Below are 21,182 nucleotides of genomic sequence, written 5' to 3' on the forward strand. Positions count from 1 at the left end.
TTTGCTCTGGTGAGCCTTTATGTAAAGTAATACACTTATTAACTGATGACCGGATTATAAGAGCTCAGAGTTATACAAATTGTTTCTGAAGTGTGCACAACCCAAGAGATGGAAAGCATATGATGGGAGAATCACTGAAATGGATACACAGTTCACACTCCGTGCCAGAGAACTGTTGGAAATCTACCTCAGCATTAGTATGAGTGACATCCCACAAGATGAGAGAATAGATGTGCTACTAACACTCAAACATACAGTGAAGGTATGTCTTATTTTTCTATTTGTGTTTAGCTTGAAGCAGTACTTCCCAAAGATACAATCATGTTGACACATAAGCAGTGCTTCTGGCAGACAGGTGCCAGGATGATCAACTGGCAGCATGAGAAAGCCTCCTGTACCGTCTGGCATGAGAGTAATTTACATTCCAGATATACCTTAAATTCATATGTCATTTTGTGATGTGCGCATTTTTCTTGAAGTTGTGTTAGAATTTTAACCCCATGGTTTTAGAATTTTTGTATATTGGTACATAATAGAGCTTTAGTGCAAAGTTTAGCTTAATATTTGTAACAACTTGATGAAAACCATGGCAAAGTTGTGAGTAACTATTAGTAATTTTTCAGGGTTCTTTGAAATGTCTGGTTAGGACCTCATCTTTCTGTTTGTTTAGGTTGCCAGTTTTATGGGCAGCAAATTGTTTTGGTTTGTTTTGGTTTTTTTTCCTTTATCCCTTATTCCCTGCCCCCATTGCTGCTGCCAGTGTTCCCAGTGAATCAGAAGCTGGTTGCTTTTCTTTCAGCCTTTCGTATTTGTTTTGTATATGTATTTGTATGCAAAAAGAATATTAAGAATTTCAAACTACTTTCAGGATACTTGTTGACTTGTTGATGTCAAGCTAGAAGAGAATGCTGCTTCCTGGTCAAACACTGTTTGCTTTGGTAGTACCAGAATTTGACTTAAAGCCCATATAGCACTGCCGGGAGCACTGCTGGTTTATAAACTCCTGCCCATCTTAATACAAGTCAATATTGATGGTGGCATTTTTTTAAGCCATCTACTGTGTATATACACTGTACCTCCTCTCCTATTTCCTATTCAATCCTATTCAAAGGGAGCTCCTTTGGGAGATACTTCTTGGGTTTATGGAGACTGAAAATTTTACATATTGTGTGCCTCTGCTTAGCGTTTTTTAATGCCTCCAAGTTTATGGTTCCTTACAGCTTTGGCCATATGTACAGGCCACCTTAAAGCAGAATCTGTAAGCATTTTCAGTTTTGTAGTTCTTTATATTAGTTTTCTTGGAGGTTGTTTTCCTAAGACACTAAGGGGTTCTTCTATGAACATGTTCTTGTGTGAACATGGAGAGGTATGAATGATCGATCATTGGCATAGAATCCATAGTTTGCCTTCATATCTGCATTAGAATTATTTGGTTTGCTTCCTTGCTGTTGTGGTTTGTTTTCCATTTTCTTTGTGACTTTATTTTTTTTTTCCAGGAACATGAATGTAAATTAACCCAGGAAATCATGGAATTAATTGACAGGGAAATTGATCTTATGTCAAGAGAGGTGAAAGAATGCAACTTGGAAGGACTAAGGAAAAGAATTTGCACATTATTTCTTCAGTTTAGTAAAATTCCGAAGTTTAACCCTGAAGTTGCTAAAATACTTAAGGTATTATTCCTATTTTGCAGTCTGACATAGTGCCCATCGAACTAAGGATGATAGAAAACGGGAATGGAAAGCTTTTTTATTTTACACTTTGCTGTAGAATTGCTAGAGGAGTTCTTCAAGAAATAAAATGTAGCAAGTACACAGGCTTCACATAAGTAAGCTTAAATAGTCATATAGGAAGCATGGGGCATAGGTATGGGTGTAAGAACCTGACAGGTGGTTGGTAGCACTGAGAGTGCCCAGGAACTCTATGTATGAAATAAAAATTCTGAGAATTATAAATGGTAGATCTTATGGGATGGTAACAGGAAAATGTAATAGCAAACGGGGAGCCAATACAGAGAGTGATTATCTTCTTTCCACTGGACAAGGGCAGCATCCCTTCCAGAAAGGAAGAATGTTGCCATTGTCAAAGTTATGTCTAATGAGCTTGCACCTAAGCAAGAGTTGTTACGAGCTTCTGTTGTACAACCAGTTGCTACTTCATGGTAAGAAGATAGCTAGGTAGCGGAGAAAGTGGTAGACACCTTTCAAGTTGTGTGATTGTTTTTATTTCTGACTACAGATTACAGTTAAAAATATGATTCACTACCATAGGTTGCTGCTTTAGGCAGCAAGATGTATTTTGCATCTGTCAGAAGAGTATTCCTCTTACACTGAGTGATGGTATCTCAGAAGTAAAGTATCTGTCAGTAAACGTTAATCAGATTTAGAACCAACTAACAGTTATTTTACAGTAGGTTTATGCACAGAGTTACCTACATGTGTCATAGCAGAGACTGGATATGGGGATCTTTGTCTTCTGTAGCTTTCGGTTAGCTGTACACTGAGTTGAAGTCTGAATTGCATCTTTTTTCTATTTGAATCTTGTAACCTTGTGTGGACCATAAAAGAAATGGGAGTTCATCAACAGACAGTCAGTAAAGTGACCAAATCCTCAGGTTATTTTCAAAAAAGGGCAGATGACCTCAATAAGTAGCTGGATAGTAAGGCTGCTCAAACTATCCAATTACAGACTTGGGCCCTCTGCACAGACTGCATTATACTTTTTCCAGAACTCGTGAAGCAATATGAGATGAGGAGGTCATTAGCAAGTTTAGCTTATTATTTTCCCCTATGTTGTTTTTGGGTCTGATGACTTTATATTCTTATGCCACAATATTAATATGCACATAATCACAGGGATTTGTCTTTGACATAAAGGGCAGATTCTATATGAAAAATCAAATACAGAAGGTTTAGTTTCTGTTTTCTCTGTGTTGTTGTCTTTCCAGAATGGCTGACAATCTGCATACACAATAGTCAGGCAGAGCACTGGAGTGTAATGTCTAGGATTGTCGATAGCTTAAAAATGAATTGGCTGATTTATATAACTGATTATAACAAGTACAGTAAGAAAATACAGTGGCTTTCAGTCTTTAGTAAAAACAAACAAACCTATTGGGTATATTAAAATAACTATTTCTAGCTTTCACATATTCAAATACTTGCATGAATATATGTACAATGTATTCTGACAGAGTTAGGGTAACACACAAGTGACACAAAGGTACTTTGTGGTAAATTAACTTTTTTAAAAATCTTTTTAGGTTCCACCAGATCCCTTAAAGCTTTATAAAAATGTGAACTGCTGTCAGAGTTGCAGAAAGTACTTATCATCTACTGCGTTTCCTATTCCTGCTAATACCCACACTACTGGCAGATGTCGCTTGTGTTGCAAGCTTGATAATGAGTCTCGGCACCGAGAAACGTTTTTGAAGTGCAGACTTATACTAGAAAACCTCAGAAAGTCTGAAGCTGATTATCAGGATGATGCTAAAATTGTTTTCTTACTTCAGGTACTGTCTAAAAGAGCACTGCTAATAAAACCAATGGCTCTGACTGTAATTTTTCCTTTATTTTGTGTATGTTGTTGACAGGATGAGATACAGATTAAGAGCTACAAAGCTTCTTCCTGTGACAGGGAATGTTACATACCATAAAGAAGCAGCACATAAGCTTTTGAAGTATAGCTGTAATTTCAAACAATTACAAGCTGTACATCACAAGAAGGTAGAAGTCTAGCTGACAAGGTCGAAGAAGCGGGTGATCCAAATTATTCTGGTTCTCTCATGGCCATCCTGTTGCTTAAATATACTACCACCATCTGCAAAGTGATAGTAATGTTTTTGTGATTATAATATCCTTCAAGACCTAATGCTAGTAAAACATTTTGAACCCCATTATTTAGACTGGTTTAGTAATACAAATAAATTGTTGTGTATTTTCAGAAGGAAAAGATAAAGGAGCTGAGGTTTTGACATTTATGTTATATCTCAGTAGAATATCTGTATAGTTGGAGGTTTTACTCTTTTGCATTTATTAGGAGAGGGTTTAGCACTTTGCCAATGGCAGTTGCCAAGAGGAAGATTGGGATTCTTTAATTATCATGCCTCTATTAAGAAATATTATCAAAGAACCTGGATTTTGTAGATGTTTTTTGTTCATGTTGTTTTCACTTAGGCTGGGAAGTATTTTGTCTGTGTCTCACTTAGTTTATTTAATATGTAAACATTCTCCAAATCACTTGTGATGGCTGATGGCCATTGGTACACTGGAGTATAACTGCTTCTTAACTTCTGACACTGAAAGCCCTCACATGCAGTTCCATTAGTGGTTGTACCACTGCAGCATCTGTAGATACTGTGTCATTTTCATCCAAATTAACTTATTTTCTTCAGAGTTGTAAATATCTAAACAGGTGTTTGTATCTTAAAATCACTTAAAATCCTTAGTTTTTTTTCCTGACATTTCCGTAAATTTTGTTAAGAAGCTACTTGCTTGTATTCTCCCTTGCCCTCCCAACAATCATCTGTCCTCTTCTACACTTACATCCAGAAAACAGCTCTGGGGCATCTAGAAATGACTTGGGCACAACTGAAAGTCTTTTGCATGAGCTATGACAGCTTCATTCATTGCTTAGTAAAGTACCATTACTGGCTGTGGTTGTATTGTGGATGGATGCAACACTTTTCTGATAAGATAAAAGATTTTTCTTCAGATCTCTTGCATACTGATTTTAATTGTGTTTGGATTGACCACCTATGTGAGTGCTGCTGAGGCTTAAAAGGCTAAAAACAGTTGGTGAGAGTTATGGTAGCTCCAGTAAGTTCTGGTTACTGCAGCTGAAGACCTTTTTCTCATCAAAATGAACTTGTTCAGCAAATATGTCAGGTCTTGAGACTGCTTTTTATTCTTTCAGAGGATTTAACTGTGCCATACTCCTTAGAATTGATGGCACATGCTATGGCTTTGAGTTATCTTGGTGAGCAACATCCTGATGGCAATGTTGTATTCATCTGAAGCTACACATACACCTAACTCCTTCACTGGTTTGCTGCCTACCCTTGTTTCCCAGTCTCACCTGCTGAGCATTCAATGATACCTGCTCCCAACCTGTTCAATGACAGTACTCAAAGGCTGTTTCTGTTTCTTGTGAGCACAGAACAAATTGAGGGGAGGAGCATAATTTGAAATTAATTAACTGTAAAATTTCACAGAAAAATGTATGCCTACCTTTAGGAAGTGCAGAAGTTGTTTCTTAAATCAAATTCTTCCCCATAACCTGAGAAGTTTTAACAGAATACAAGCTTTTGCCTTTTTTTCAGGTAGAAAAAATAATTGTAATCCAGGAAAGATCGAATTATAGATCTGTTTTACATGGGTCTTTATATACCTCAGTATAGATTTTTGCAAGTTGAGGTAGCTTTTGAGATGTGTAGCTTAGTACAGAAATAGTAGTACTTGCTAATATGTCTGCTTGCAAATTTCTGGCTTCTAAGAGGAAGATACAGAAATTATTTGAAATTTTGTGAAAAGGAGGAAATACTGAAAACAAAAGACAATTAGTGAAACCGAATAAAGGAGGCTCTGTAGGACAACTTTTAAGACTAGATTTAGGACTAGGCCTATATTCTTGAAATCAGATCTATTACCAGCAGAGGTTCTAAGCATCCCTTTTATGTTATGTTTTCCTTGTCAAGAACTTTCACAGGCTTCTGGATTCTGGGAGCAAGATGAATAAGTATACATTAAGCTGCATTTCACTAAAGCACTATGTTTTTATAGTTTCATTCATCCTTTGACAGGAATTTCATAAGTAACATGTAAACACCATTGTTTACTTAGGTCAAGATTTCTTTTTAGAGGAATGAGTCTTTAAATGGCTAGCTTGGAGGAAACCTTTTTAAAAATCTGTTTTTTACTGACTGTGTAGATAAAACTCTTCTAATAGAGGGTGACAGAAAAACCTGCCAGAGTGGTAATTGCTGTCCCAATTACTATTTTTTTTCTTTCATTCAAGAGGTTCTGTTTATCAAGATTTAATAGTGATTTCAGATGGCTGGTAATAAATTAAACAAATTAAGACTGATGTAAATTAACCTTAGACCTAGCTTAAAAGTACATTTTAAAGCCTTTCTGTACTGGGAAACCTTTACAAACAGACCTCCTGTTATTTATTGCTAATATTGTATCATAGCAACCTCATCTTTAATCTCATTTGGTAAAACGAGCAGCAGTATCATGAGCACAATAAACTCTCCATATGTCAGCAGTAGAGCAAGGGGAAGAAGGCAAAGTAGGTGGTGATTTGGAGTCTGTCACAGGTGGAAGTTTTTCTTGTCCTAATTTCCCATGTTTTCTAGGCCAGATAATTCTGATTGTATATAGACTTTAAGTAATTTAGTACTGTAATAGCTCATTTATCAAATAACATTAATTCTGAATCCAAAAATGGAATGGGGAAGTCATCTCAGTAATGGCAGAGATGGATTATTGTTATCCCGAAAGTTCTGAACAGGCTTAAGCATGCTCGATGAGGAAAAAAACCAACATGAGATTTAGGAAGCTTTTTAAGAGTGGTTAAGCAATCAGCATGTTAGTGGAAGATATGAATTACCATTGGCAGGAACAATCAAAGTAAGAATGCAGTATTTTAGAGGTGATACAAGAAAAATGCAGTTAATAATTGCCAAACCATGCTCAAGGAAGAGATGTATGTCTGGATGTTCTTTAACCAAGTGATTATATGACATACACATAGAAAATTTTTTACTCAAAGTTTTATTTGGATTCTTATATGGTTACAGTGCTTTTGTTGAAGAATGAAACATGCTTCTTCCTTCCGAACCATGTTTTCCATTTCAGCATCAAGATCTGCAATACCTGATTGAGAAAATATGGGGCTGTCAGTCAGCTCTCAGTGCCTGCAGTGACCTCTATGATTTGGTTATGGTCAGGTGGGATAAGCAGCATGAATGGTCTCCATGGAACACTATTCTTCTCACTCAAGATGAGGCAGATGCACATCTTAAACTGTGTGACCTTCAGAAGGTAAAATTTGATGAGCTGAACTTTTTACAATAGTTATGTTTTAATGGAATTCTGTGACTAATGATGTTTGGCCAAATTTAGTCCTTACACTCATCCATGTTTAAATTGACTCACTGGGACTATTTAAATGATTGCATTTGTATAACTAAATAAGACAGGCACTAGTCCAGTGGGCAGCTGACATGTGCAACTCATATCCATGTACCTGAACTATCTCTTGTCCTGATTCTCCCTCCTGAATTGCGAGAAGCTAAGTAGCCTCATCCAGGCTGCCTGCTGATGACAGTGCCATGTCTATGCTCTTTCACCCAGCTGAGATCAGACAAGAACTGGCCTGGATAAAAAACTTACTAAAGACTAACCATAAATAATACAACAGTTGTGTGCCTGTGCTCTTGCACATGCTCTAGGCTCATTAGTTTTTAGCCTTATAAATTTCTCATCAAATAACAGTATGGCACTTTATTTAGAACTTAGTCCTTAGTCATAATAAAATTTGTCTCAATTTGCTTTCTTACATAGATGTCATTTAAGTACCCCTGACAATGTAATCTTTTTGCAGTTAAGCAGCAAAAACATAATTGCTGTTCTGAGTTAAAAAACTTAAGAATGTGTTGAAGTTGTCATTGGAACTGTTTTTTTACACCACTCCCTTCAGATTCCATATCTAAACATGGTAAACAATTCTGATTATGCGCTGATCTGGTTTAACTTCGTAAGTCTGGATGTCATAGTCGAAGAGATGTCATTAACTTAGGTCCAGAGCTTCAGTGGAGGTGTAAGTTAGGCCAGAAGAGCAACAGGTGAGGTATGCAAGCCTACCTAAAATCATAAGGTATTTTCCCTTAGCTCTTGCTACAAAAAGAGGAGTCAGCTTTCTTCACTGGTAATGGCCAAAGCTTTTTTCAACAAAAACTGCGTGTGAAATAAAGAAAATGAGGCAAAATTAGAATGTTGTAAATTGAATCATTGTTTCTTATTCACTGAAACAAAAAAAAAAAGAGGCCTCTCAAGCACTTTGTTTATCATTCATAATGATGACTAAAGTGATAGCAAAGGTTTTTTTCAGCTAATTAATCTATTTATTTATTATATCATCTGAACTACTACCAATCAGTAGAAATTCAGGAAAATGTCACCACTGAACTTGAAGGACAACTGAAATGCTGCAAAATGCTGCCATGATTATTTGTAAATAATCATTTGATTCTTATCAAGGAAATTTCCTACAGTCATCACCTTGCAAATGTTGATATTTAAGTATTGCCTTTTTTAATTTTCAAAGCCAAGTATGAATGTTCTTACCTGAAAATAAATAAATTTTCTTGTGCAGATAAAAAAATGCCAGAAATTTTTTTGTTTTTAAAAGGTGACTAATATTTCTCAAGGAGTGCTTAGTAATTTTCACTATTGGACCATAAGGTAGCAGTATAGAACTACAAAGTATTTCATTATGTATCATATACAAGTAAATTATTTGCCTTAGTTCATTAAAGGGTCACTATTTATACTGTCTGAAATATGAAGCAACATGTAGATTGATAGATAGTTTAATTGTATTTAATGGGATTTGGATTTTTTCCTTTCAGGCTTACGAAACGGCATTTATTCACAGAATAAAGCATAAGCATATCTGGGCAAAAACCTACTTTGCTCAGATTCAAGCCATGACATCATTTTTGAAGAGGAGTGAAAATCAGACTAATGCAAATGAATTTTTAATAGCTACGCCTTTTCCTACTGTTGCAAAAACCTAACTCTTAGGTGAAGTTAGCTGAAGTTAAAGAAGTTAACTGAATTATTGATTAATACAATTTCCTTGATTTTAAAGAAATGTACTCTTTCAATACCTTAATTATATCACACAGATCAAAATAAACTTCTGAGGATAAAATAATTTGATCTTAACTGGTCAATAAAACCGTGTTTAATGTTTTGTAACCTGATTAGTTAAAAACTAAAATGTTGTTGGTGAGTTTTGTAAATTCTGATTTTTTAGAGCAATTGACTGTCTTTCTGTGTTTGCCTGTGTTGCTTGGAACATTCTGTCTGTGTTGGGGGAACTTAGCTAATTCTTTGTCACCTTTTATCTAGAAAAATAATGCTACAAACTGTTAAAGTTCTCTCAAGTATAAAAGGCAGAAAATCCTTTAAACCCTGAATTCCTGCAGAACAACAGAATTGATATGCCTTTCCAAATATAGATGCTTTGCCTTACAAAGATTTGGGCAAAATAATAACTGTATAGTTCATCTTGATGGTGAGAGTGGAACTGCCAGGCTGTAATTATTGTATCTGAGATCTTGAAATTAGTGTAAATCAGACTGACAATTTGAAATAGACAATGCAGACTGTTTGGAATATGATTATTTTTGAGAAGCTTCTGTTAATTAAAGTAGAGGTCAATTTATCTATAAACTTAGTTATGTTTATGTTTGGTTATAGTTAACAGAAAAAAAGACGGTATCGTGTACATTAAATAATGTCCTACAGAAAACTGCATAGTTCTGCTTGAAACCTCTATTCTACATGTGGTTCTGACCCAGGAAAAAGCCTTTTGCTCTGTCTAGAAAAAAGCAGCAGCATTTACAAACAGAAGTAAGCATGTATTTGGAAACAAGCAGCTGAAAACTGGGTAGACTCTCACAACAGAATATGCATGAACTGTAGAACCAGTACCTGACTGATGAGTGCATTCTAACATCAGTGGAGTCTTTCCATTAAATTTACTATTAAATTCAGATTCTAGACTTTAGTTCTGTACTGAACTAATTGTAGAACTGCAGCACATGATCATTTCAGTTGACTTATGTGCTCTCCAGGATCTGAACCTTTAGGTAGGAATGGCTGCTAAAACTGGGCTTCCTCCAAGGTGATAAAAGGGATTTTGAAGAAAATTATGATTTGAATGGCAAGAAGGAAAACATGAATCACGTAGATAGTAACCTACCTCTTTAAAAATTTGTTCTCTTTTTAAATGGCTGTAAAGATATGTACTGATCCCAGAACAGCGATTTGAATAAACAGTAAGGCAATAGTACAAACCAATGTGAAAAGCCACTAGTTCATTGATTTCAATGCCATGTGATGCTGGAGATTTTTGGAGTCATAGGCTCATTTAGGTTGGAAAGGACCTTTAGTATCATTGAGTCCAAACTTTAACCTAATGCTATCCAGCCTACCAGTAAACCATGTCTGCAAGTGTCACATCTGCGCCTATGGTGGCTCAACCACTTCCCTGGGCAGCATGTTCCAATGCTTGACAACCTTTTTGGTGAAGAATTTTTTCCTAATATCCAGTCTAAACCTCCTCTGGTGCAACTTGAGGCTGTTTCCTCTTGTTCCATCACTTGTTACTTCTGAGAAGATTCTGATGCCCACCTGTTTGTAACCTCCCTTCAGGTAAGTTGTAGAAAGTGGTAAGGTCCCCCCTGAGCCTTCTTTTCTCCAGGCTAAACAACCCCACTTCCCTCAGCTGCTCCTCACAGGACTTGTGCTCTAGACTGTTCACCAGCTTCACTGCTCTTCTCTGAACATGCTCCAGCAGCTCAATGTTTTTCTTGTAGTAAGTGGCCCAAAACTGAACACAGGATTCAAGGTGCAGCTTTACCGGTGCGGAGTACAGCAGGATGATCACTGCCCTGGCCCTGCTGGCCAGGCTATTTGATACAAGCCAGGATGCTGTCAGCCTTCTTGGCCACCTGGGCACAAGCTCGCTCATGTCCAGCTGCTGTCAACCAACATGCCCAGGTCCTTTTCTGCCAAGCAGATTTCCAGCCACTCTTCCCCAAACGTGCATGGGGTTGTTATGATGCAAGTGCAGGACCCAGCACTTTGCCTTGTTGAAAAATTGGTCTCAGCCTCTTGTTACTGAATTTAAAACAAATATTTTCCCCCTTTTTATCCATAGCATTTATAATTGTATTGTGTTTTGAAAAAGAATTAATTTAAAATAGTTACTGTTCTGATTGAAAAGATCAGAGTAAAGTTAAAGACACTGTATTTCTAGAAAAAGTCATTGCATTTTATCAGGAGAAGAAAACTGTTCAGATAAAGGTTCAGATCTGCCAATTTCTGTTAAAATTGAGTAAATTCTTTAAATGTACACCTGATCATCTTTGCTTGAGTTTCAGAGTTACACAAGCTGGTTTTGGAATTTCTTGGTAAAAAGGCCTCTGCTTTGGAGCCTAGTTTCATTCCAGGGTAATGAGGACAAATGGTTGCAAAGTGTCAGTGCCTCTTCAAAGGAGAATAGACTGTAAGGTGAAATTCTAACCTTTTCACTTCTGAGAAGTGGCTAATATGATAGTCTTATAAAGTCTCTCAAATAATGGTTTAGAATTTGGGACCATGAGGAATTCATGTTTCGGAAACACTGGTGAAAGTGCTGGGTTTGCTTCAGTTGTTTCCTGGATGTACATACTACCAGGAAAAAGTTACTGGGCCACATGGTTTGTATTTCTCTTTCTGCACTAGCAGAGACCCGTGGCCAATTAACACCTGCACTTTACCTCACAAGACTTTTGTGAGCAGGACTCAAGTTTGAAGCAAAAATTTCCTTCTGCCCACCTCCAACACGACTGCTAATCCATTTTAGAGGGAAAAGTTCTAGCTTTCCTCCCACATGCAAAAGTGGGTAATACATTCATTAAGCAAAGCAGCATGTGCATTTTGCCTCCGAACTCCCAAGAGGAAAGTCCGTGCTTTTTCCAGGATATAAATTTCCCTATTTGTGTCTTAAAGGAAGAACAACTCAGAGTAATTTGAGTAAATCAAATAAAAATCACGTCTTTGCCCTCAAAAGATGTCCTGATGAATGAAGTATTAATTGCCTTCTTAGATAATAAAGTGATTATAACAAATGAAAAAACAGGATTATAAATTAAATATGTGAGGGTAGCAAAGTAGCTGCTGACCAGTTTTTGGTATATGCAAAATACTTTTTCATTAGAAAATGATGCTAATAGTAATTGAGATTAAAAAAAAATAAATAATCCAAATCTTGGATTCTTTTAGGTTGTTTGTTTTTTGGGTTTTTTTTTTTTTGTTTGTTTGTTTGTTTTGTTTTTTAAGAACGTAAATTTGAGTATGCCTGTTATCTGAGCTGAAGGAAAAAGTTCTTTAGTATACTGCTGTTAGCACCCAAACCTATTGCTCAAGGATCAAATTTGCATGCAAAATGGATGGCACTTATTTTTGTCACCTATATATCGATAGTTCTGGCTTACCTTGCTCTGTAAATTGTCCTTGTTATGATAGTCATCCCCTTTAGCCTGGCTTACAGTCTTAAATTTATTTCATCCCACACAAATGTGGCATTCACATTTTTTTTTATTCAAAACTTTTTACATTGGGAATGTGGAATTCTGAAGTTGGGAGGATTTTTTTTTTTTTTTTCCCCTTTGTTTTGTTTTGTTTTGAAAAAGAGGATTCATAAGCAAAAGAAATTAAGCCTCCATTATCTTGGTCTTTGCTCTCCAGTTATTTTTTGTGAGTCCTATATTTCAACTTTGACAGGGTAAGAAATGCACAGGATATGTGATAGGCATACAATTATAAAAGAAAGCATTTATAATTTCAGAGAAATGGGTAGGAGTAGAATGTAAATACATGATATGTCAATATTATAGCTTCTTTTAAAATTATTTTAGTGACATGGTAATGGAGGTATATTTTTCTTCATCGCAGTTTCATAATGTTTTCACAGTATTCTGAGTTTCAGTTTTTTAAATTTGCATTGGATTTTAAAAAGAACCTTCATGTGCAAGTAGTTCTAAATCTGAACTCAAGACCAGCTATGGGTTTTAAAGGGAAAAGCCCTACGGAAAATGCAACCATAAACTTTGTGTGCTTTTGTGTATACCAACAGACACAACCAAGTGGTTTTGGTTCCTGCTCATAGATCAGAGAACCACTGTGATCTCATCTCATTTTAATCAAATGAAAGTAAAGAAACTTTTTGAAAACTTTCTCTGAGATATGTATCTTTTTTTCTTATCATTTGGCAAAAAAATATTTTTAGGATGGAAAAATAATACAAAAGGAAAAAATGCATGCAGATGAATTTGTGAGCCAAATTTACAAAGGGAGGCAAATTAACATCCCACTCAATAGGTTCTTCTCATTCTTTTTTTTTCAAAGATTTCTTCACTTTTTCCCAGACTGTGGTTTGTGAAGAGATATTAAAAAAGAAAATTCAGTTTGTTTTCGGTTAAAAGTTTGATCATAAGTAATATGGTAATCTGAGAGAAAACAATCTGGTTTTGTTTCAGAAAGTTTTAAGACTGTTTCCATAAGGCAGAATACAGAGTATACCCACAAACTTCTCCATCTCACTTGTGTGTAGTTTGGTTAGTGTGTGCAAATGCCCGCCAAAAGATCAAGCTCAAACAAGCGATAATCTAGATTTTGAGATATTACCAGCTGAAAAGAGATAGGGACAATATACCTTTATTTCATAATTGTCTCCCTTGTATTAGCTTCTCTTTTGTTTTCATTAACCTACTTTGTCAGCCATTTCGAATGTAAGAAGCCAGGAATCTCTTACATGACTTAGGGTTTTTGTCCAGGGTGTCAGCGTTTCAGTACAAACTTATAAAAGAAGTTGCACACACCAGCAGAGGAATTTTTGAAATGGTTTAAATGCTTTAGCCTAAGGAAAATGCTCTGTAATAATAAAGTCGAGCACTTGCCACCCATTTAAAAAGTATAAAATTGTCAAATATTTATTAATAAATCATTTGCTCTTGTAGTGAAGTTCCTGTCAGGTTACAATATGTATTTGTACAACACTATGTATTTGTTGGGTCTTGATTTCAACACGTTCAGATCAGATTGTGAAGGTTTAATTTGATGTGGAAGGCCTGACAGAGTTGGTCATATTTATTAACTGTATTAGTTATGGAGGAGACCCATTAGAACTTACTCTTCACTGGTTCCTGTTAGAAGCATAGTAAGATATGTTGCTTTCTTGCTCTGTTTTGCAAAACAAGGATCTCTGCACCATCCTAGCTAAAGCATGAAAGGAATCACAATCTGAGAAGGCATGGTCTTAGTGGAATAAAAGTAAGTAGTAGTAATTATTTCTCCAGACTGCCAACTGCAATGCTAATCTAGTGGGTTCTGCAAAATTGAAGCTTTAGCTGGGAGTTCTGTGGTTCCTTTATTGTTCAGTGGGCAATCATATGGAGCACTCGTGATTTACATAATACTGATCTTCAGTTCATCTTAATTTCTTATATAAAGGGTAATTGTAAGAAGCAGACAGGAAGACTTACAGTGAATTGGCTTTGTGGGCAGGAAATGCTCACAAAACCTGGCAAGACTATTCTGGACAATTACCTGAGAAAGCAGATCTCTCACAGCCTGGAAGATACCATGGAAAAGTCAAGCGTTTTGAGAATTACAAAGTATTTTGCTTGTGTTGACGGAGCTATTCCAATTCATACAAAATTCTCCCTAGAGCATTCCAGTTCTACCTCTGTCTGTAGTCTGGATTGCTGTCTTACCCATACAAACCCTTAAACAGACAAACAAACACTGGCTTGTGAAAAGGGAGATGAAAGATTTCTAATACATCTCTGAGGAGAAGAGGAAAAGATGCAATTAAGGAGTTAAATTCTGTGTTATGTAAAGGTAACACGGAGAAGAAAAGGAACATGTAGATGAAAGGTTTTATTGCTTCCCTCAAAATCATTATTTTTGTCTCAGAAATCTGATTTCAGATAGCAGTAATGAACAAATTCCCTTGTAGAAAACAGCACTACAACAGTATGCTGTCAGTTAAGGCAAATGGATTTAATTAATTTACGTGTGGTCAGATTCAGAAGTGCATGTCTTCTTACACATTTATACATTCTCTTACAATTTTCATCGTGCTTCCTTATTTTGCCCTTATAAAACAACACTTGTTTTAACACAGCTTACAATGTCTTCTGTGTATTATTCCCTAACATCTTGTTCCGATTGTGAAGAGACATCTATGCCCTATGCCAAACATGTGCAGAGTGACTGCTGTTGCCTAATGTAGTGACAAGGTGTAGAAACAGCTCAGTGCTTGGCAGGAGTAAAACAGTATGCCAGAGGAATTTGCTTTCTAGCATGAAGAAATTCTCTATGACTATTTTGATCTTGCATGAGGCTTGTGAAGTACTGAAGTCATGCCAGGTTCTGAAGTATTATAACTTGCTCCTGACTTTTGATATTTTTGATTTTTGGGACAGCATTGCTCCATGCAAAAGATAGCTTAACAATTCCATGTTTCAGTGGATACACTCTGAAAATACCACTTTCTCACTCTCTTCCTTCTTTCTGGAATCCGGAATGGGTAAATTTACTGCAGATTTCAAACCTGTCAACACCCAAATGTGTGACACCAGCTCTCAGTACACGTGGAAGAGCTAAGCTGAAGGACATGCTAATATGTAGCAGAGGAAGGAGACAGAAGTTCTGCAGAATACATTTTGTGCAGTACAGAAAACTTTTCTGTGATGAACTCCATTTTGAATTTGATCAACTCTGTTATCAGCCTGCAGTTATTAGGGAGTTAGAAAACAGCAGGGCAGGAGTTTGGACTTCATGACTCTCCCTTGTACTAGAACATAAGAGGAATCTATGCTTATACTGCAGAGAGTTATATGAGCTGCTTAAATGACAAACCTGAAAGTTGTTAAAAATATGTATAACTGCCAACTGCAAGATAAGGAAGTCCATGTTTTGAAAACTCCCGCTGTCGTTAGAGAGCAACCTCACCCAGCAGCCTGGCTGCATCCGGATAATACAACTGAACCAGGAAGTGCCACTGTGCGTACGCTCGTGCTTTGCCTTTGCATCTGGCCAGTTACATACACACTTGCCTGGAGTCATGACACGGCTCTCCTCTGCTGCTCCAGCCCTGCTGCTGTGCACCCTAGCTGTGCTCTTCAGAACATCTCTGTCAGTGGGCCATGTACCAATGCTGCTTTGGTCATCTCAGAGGTAAGAAATCTAATGAAAGAATCTCTCTACTTGTGCTATTGCTCTCTGTGTGTATGTGTGCGCAGAAATTACTGTATTTAATCAGATGTTAATAACCTCTGGGCAATAAAATTACCCAGTAAGTAAATTAGCCTCTTGCAATCAAACAACCTAACTGATGAATTTACCCGTTTTTATTTATAATTTTAGCATTCTAAGCTGGGCATATTCTTCAAATCTGAAGTAGACATTCACCCTAAGGCAACCTTGAACTCTGCTGTCAAAGATGTCATGACTTAAAGGCAATCTCACAAAAAAGGCCTGCCCAAAACCTGTGTGGGCAACTTTAATCCCTGCATTTCTTAACTCCTGAATCCTGATTTTTTGCTTTTTTCTTTTTTAATGCAGTTTTATTTTAGCAGAATACATTGCTGTATGCATAGACATCAATTGTTAGAAAAAACAGCAGAGTCTTGATGGATCCAAAGAGACACACAAAATTCAGGGATTTGCTTACATGTATGAAATAAGACTTTGAATCTGTCTTGAAAGAGCCTGATGTAGACCTTGTTTTTTCCAACCAGGAGTTTTATTCATGCAGACTTTAAGGATTTTATATAATTACTTGGTATTTCCAGAAATATGGCAGCTTGTGCAATGCAACAGCTTCAGGTGGGGCACTGGATATGTGAAGTTGTCAGAGGACTATGCGCCTCTTACTCACAAAGCTGTCTCTGCAGGGCATACACATTGATTTTGTCTAGGAAGTACTGCCCCAAAATACTGTAAGCTAATGTCAGAGATCTGTAAGAAAAGGCTCCTGAGGGCTTATGGGATCACAGGACTGATTGGGAGGGCTAAAAGCAAAGTTCTGTTCTGGGTGGGAAGGTGACAACAGAGCGGCTCTACTCTATAGAATTTATTTAAGGTGTGCTTTGGCCTGAGTAAATTACTTGACTCTCGCCTCCTGATTCCTAAATCCTCTTTATTCTTAACCTGGTTTATATAAATTTTAAACACTGTAATGGAAAGTCCATCTCATACTCTCAGAAAGCAATTCAACCTGATCTCAGCTTGGCACTTATTTACTTATTTATTTCTCTCATGCAAATAATCCATTACACCAACAGTATTTGGAATTTGTCACAACCCAGCTGGGTGATTCTCTAAGCATAAAATGCTTTACTGTACCGTGCATAGCCTTGGTGCACAAATTAACCCTCACTTTTGCTGTAAGTAAAAGTTGGAAAGAGTTTGTTTTAGAACAAAAGTGTTCCTTAGAGACTAAGAAAAGATCAGTGATTCCTTTGTCCTACTTCCTAGTTGGTATAAACAACACACCTGTTGCAAATATAATCAAGATCTTATCAGTTAATCCTGGGTGGTCATAAAAGCAGACTTTCCACTGAGATGCAATTAGCATCTTGCTTTAGATTAGGCTGCAGACTGTTCAGGTTTATACAAATCTGGAGCCAGAAAATCAGGATAGTGAACTCATTAGTCTGGTTTCATGTTTCCACAAATAGAACATTTTCTGGAGGAAGCGTTCTTCCTACCATGACCTTTGTGTTTTTGAAAGGTGAAGTTCTTGTGGGGCAGAAGTTAGTTCTGGTGAGAGTCAATAAAGTAACAGGAAAGAATATTCATGTTATTTTGTAAAATAAAGAAACAGTAGCAACAACTTCTGGTTGCTAACCCTAAAATGAGTGCTTTACATCTTGGTACTTTGCAGTGATGCAAGGTTTGCAGTGTGTGGTCTTCAGGCTTATGAAACCTAGAAACTATTAAGAATTTTAGGAAGAGTAACTAAAGAGGTGCAGCAATTATCAGTGGATATCTATTCACTTTGTGGAAATATGTCCCACAGTTTAGAAGTCCAGTGATTCACTAATCAACAGAACTGAGATTCACTGATCTATTCCATCACTCTCTCCCAGGTTATCTGTTAGGATTTGATATAGAATAGTTGGAGGGTAATATGTTTTGTTTTTCTTTAGAACTAGCCAGTGTTTGTAAAGCCCTGTCTTAGAACAGCTACATTAGAATAATGTAACACTTTAAAGGCTCTCTTTTATGCGTTACTACTGTACTGTAATCATGCTATTAAAGATAACGTTAGATATCAGATACAGATGAAAACTGCAACTGACAAGCATATGCGGTGTACAAAGCATAAGGTAAGCGTAATATATATCCTTACAGGGATATTTGTAATACAAATACCTCTTTCCTCTATAAAGAAAAATGCAGGTCTCTACTTTGAGAAAAATAAGTGCTTTTAACCAAACAAAAATCTTTCCCATTGATCCCAGCAAATGATGGAGTGGAAATAACTCAGTATGTCACAGTGTCCTGCTTTTCACAAAGGAATATTAATGTATCAGTAGAGATTCTCCAAATAACTTTGGCCTGGAAAAAATTACCTTTCTCTTAAATCAGCCTTTAAACTAATAACTCCAGTTGCTTTTTGAAGCAAGAGAGATGGAGAAGTTCCTCTTGCAAACAATACACAGCAGAAACTTTATTTAGCCATTTTGAACCAACATTCAGAACTTTTTCTTTCCCTCCCCATATTAGAGAGGGATCTTGAGTAAATAAATTCATTAAAACTAGCTTTTATGATTGACCCTCATGTGTTTGTTTTAGAAATTATTTTTGCCTACAGTCATTGGAAAATGCATTACTATATTCATTTATGCTATGCTAATATTGGGAAATGAATTATTTTCTGGCAAATCCAGATTATAAGTGACTTTTTGAGACAGCGTTAATGCCAAATTGTTTATTTACTGTGTTTCCTAAAACTGAAAGGAGTAAACTGAAAAATCTACTGGAAGAAGGTGGAACATGAAGAGCATACAGTGGAACAGAAAAATGTTTTAGCTGTAACTTTGTGTGACTTCTGTGGAGATACTGTGTGCTAGCATGCACGCCAGTTTACTTCTGCTGTGAAGGAGAAAACAGTGTTTCTTATACGGTAATCACAATGAGAGTGAAAGAGACAAATGACAAGAATAACTTGGAGGAAAGAGTTCAGGAGGCAGCTACAAAGCAAAAATGTAGGCTCACAAGTAAGAGTTACTGTTATCTTTCTATCTGCCCTTCTGGTGTGTTAGATACAAGAAATCTTGAAATCTTTGCTTCCATTAATAATAACAGTCTAGATTCCAGTTCTGCCTAGAAAAAATGCTGTTCAGATAAGAATCCATGTGCTTATGAAAAAATCCTTTTGTCATGCCAGAGCAGTTAAGGACAAGAAAGAAGCAAATAACAATCTAACATCTGCCATTGGAGGAAAGAGAAATCAGGTGATTTTTAAGTTTCCTCCTTTTTAGCCAGCAGAAAAGCCCTATATTAGCAGAGATGCTCATCATTGTGAGCCCCCATGGCTCAGGACTCCAGGATGGCTCTGCGGTGCAAAGGTTAAGTCTGATGTGCTTGGCATGCAGAGGACCGCAGAAGGCTGTTTATCTTTGGACATAATATTATGTGTGAGCAATCAATAGTAGCAATCAATATGTATGTTGGCCTACTGCCTGTTTCATCCTATGCCACCCCTGACTGTTCTCTTGCTGACCGCTTGATGTGAAGCATTCAAAGGGATGGGCCAGTTCATTGCATTCAGTAAAGCACACCATCAGCGTAGCCACGATGCACTGCCTGTGGCAGCCACGTATCTCCATTTCACTCTGCAGCTCACAGTAAACCAGCTAGTACAACATAAACCACACGGCATTTCCCATCTGAACCATGGTGAGAATATCGTTGCACCCAGCTGACAGTAGCAGCCCTCAGTGAAGGGTATAGCCTTGCCTACAGTGCTTAGCAAACTGTTTAGAAGCAGCACAATAAATGTATGTGTAATATACTGAATGTAAGCATTAGGAAAACACTGCATTATAGTAGAATTATTGAATAACTGATGTAGATTTATTTTTCTAATGATGCTGGAGTTACTAAAGTTGACTAGAAGCTAAAAGGTCTCACAAAAAGTGCTTTTCAAGATTGGTTAGTTAGCAAGAACTGCTACAAGGAACAGGGAATACCTTAGAAGCAAGTATGTTTTAAAACAGTGTCATTACATTTCTGAGTTTTTGAGTTCACAACAAAAGCCTTTGCCATTGTGCTGCTGCAAATAACTTAGTTCTGCTTCATGGGCTCTCTATTAACTTTTTTTCTTAACTGCATATCCACAAAGCTCTCAAAGACTTCATTTTTTAAAAAAAAGATTAGATTTATATAGTTAGTTTTTAAAATAAATATACCCAGACTTTCACTTTCATTTTCTTTCATACAAGCCAATTTTTAGCATCTCTTAATTTAATCTGCCTTCTTTTCCTTTAACGTCATTAGCATTTTGGTGTGGCCATGCAGTGCAAAAAGCCAGTATGAAAGTCAGTTCCTGAACAGCCATTCAGAATCTTTGGTGGGGGTTGTGTTTTCATGTATCTTATTTTTAAAGATCATACTTAAATATTTGAGATCGTGAGGTTTGTCTTTTCTGGCAAGTTGAGGCATTTCTGACAAGTTGAGGTTACAATTTCTAACTGTTTGGCTTTATAAATATAAGTTAATGTGAATTTCCAAGCACAAATTAACAAAGAAATGAAGATGCTGAGTAAAACTAAGAAAATGTCAAATGATAATTTCAACCAAATAGAAAAAAATCCTTCCTGGACAGCAAAGTTTGCTTCTAAAGCTTGAAAAATGACAGGCAGAAAACCTACTAGAATTTAACATCTGCAGCACATTGTTCTGAAAGGGTTTTCCACATGTACAGTTTGATCTAACACTCTCCCAAACCCAAAGTCTGAAGTAGACTGTATATCTAGTACTGCAGGACTGTACTGTTTTATCTCTGCCATGGGTCCAGTTTGAGGCTTTCAATTCACTCTTGGCAATCTTCATTGGAATTACTGTGAAGTCTTGAAGTGAAATATAGATTTTTCCTTATCCAAGAAACAACATTGAAACCCCCCTATGTGTTCATTACCCCTGTTCTGCTTCTGTCTTAAGAGACTGCCAAGATTGTTCTCACTCATAAAAGCTTGCTGTGCAAGGGTCATTTTCGAATTGCTTTTGGGTTAGAAAATTTAATCAGCATCTCAACTTCACCAAATTGCAATCATATAAGAGCTGGTGCTACAGCACTCAGCAATTCTCTGTATTTTATTTTTTGTA

At 36.7% G+C, this 21,182-nt stretch overlaps 2 protein-coding genes across 5 annotated transcripts in view; both read left to right on the plus strand.

Moving 5' to 3' along the window:
* Positions 1-10,932, plus strand: part of IQUB (IQ motif and ubiquitin domain containing) — a 30,842-nt gene extending 19,910 nt beyond the window's left edge. For 3 of the 4 annotated variants that reach the window (XM_080639088.1, XM_080639090.1, XM_080639089.1), the window contains 5 exons: positions 92-262; positions 1,497-1,673; positions 3,263-3,511; positions 6,861-7,046; positions 8,636-10,932. In XM_080639088.1, the coding sequence (XP_080495214.1) occupies positions 92-262; positions 1,497-1,673; positions 3,263-3,511; positions 6,861-7,046; positions 8,636-8,803 (951 nt within the window). In that variant the 3' untranslated portion in view covers positions 8,804-10,932. The remainder of the gene's footprint in view (positions 1-91; positions 263-1,496; positions 1,674-3,262; positions 3,512-6,860; positions 7,047-8,635) is intronic. The other variant, XM_080639091.1, reaches the window with a different exon arrangement.
* Positions 10,933-15,909: 4,977 nt separating this feature from the next.
* Positions 15,910-21,182, plus strand: part of ATP6AP1 (ATPase H+ transporting accessory protein 1) — a gene marked incomplete at both ends in the record, with an annotated part of 55,180 nt that continues 49,907 nt past the window's right edge. Inside the window, one exon of the mRNA XM_080634594.1 lies at positions 15,910-16,022. Within this exon, the coding sequence (XP_080490720.1) occupies positions 15,910-16,022 (113 nt within the window). The remainder of the gene's footprint in view (positions 16,023-21,182) is intronic.

The sequence above is a fragment of the Psittacula echo genome (assembly GCF_963264785.1).
Source record: "Psittacula echo genome assembly, chromosome: 1".
NCBI lineage: Eukaryota > Metazoa > Chordata > Aves > Psittaciformes > Psittacidae > Psittacula > Psittacula echo.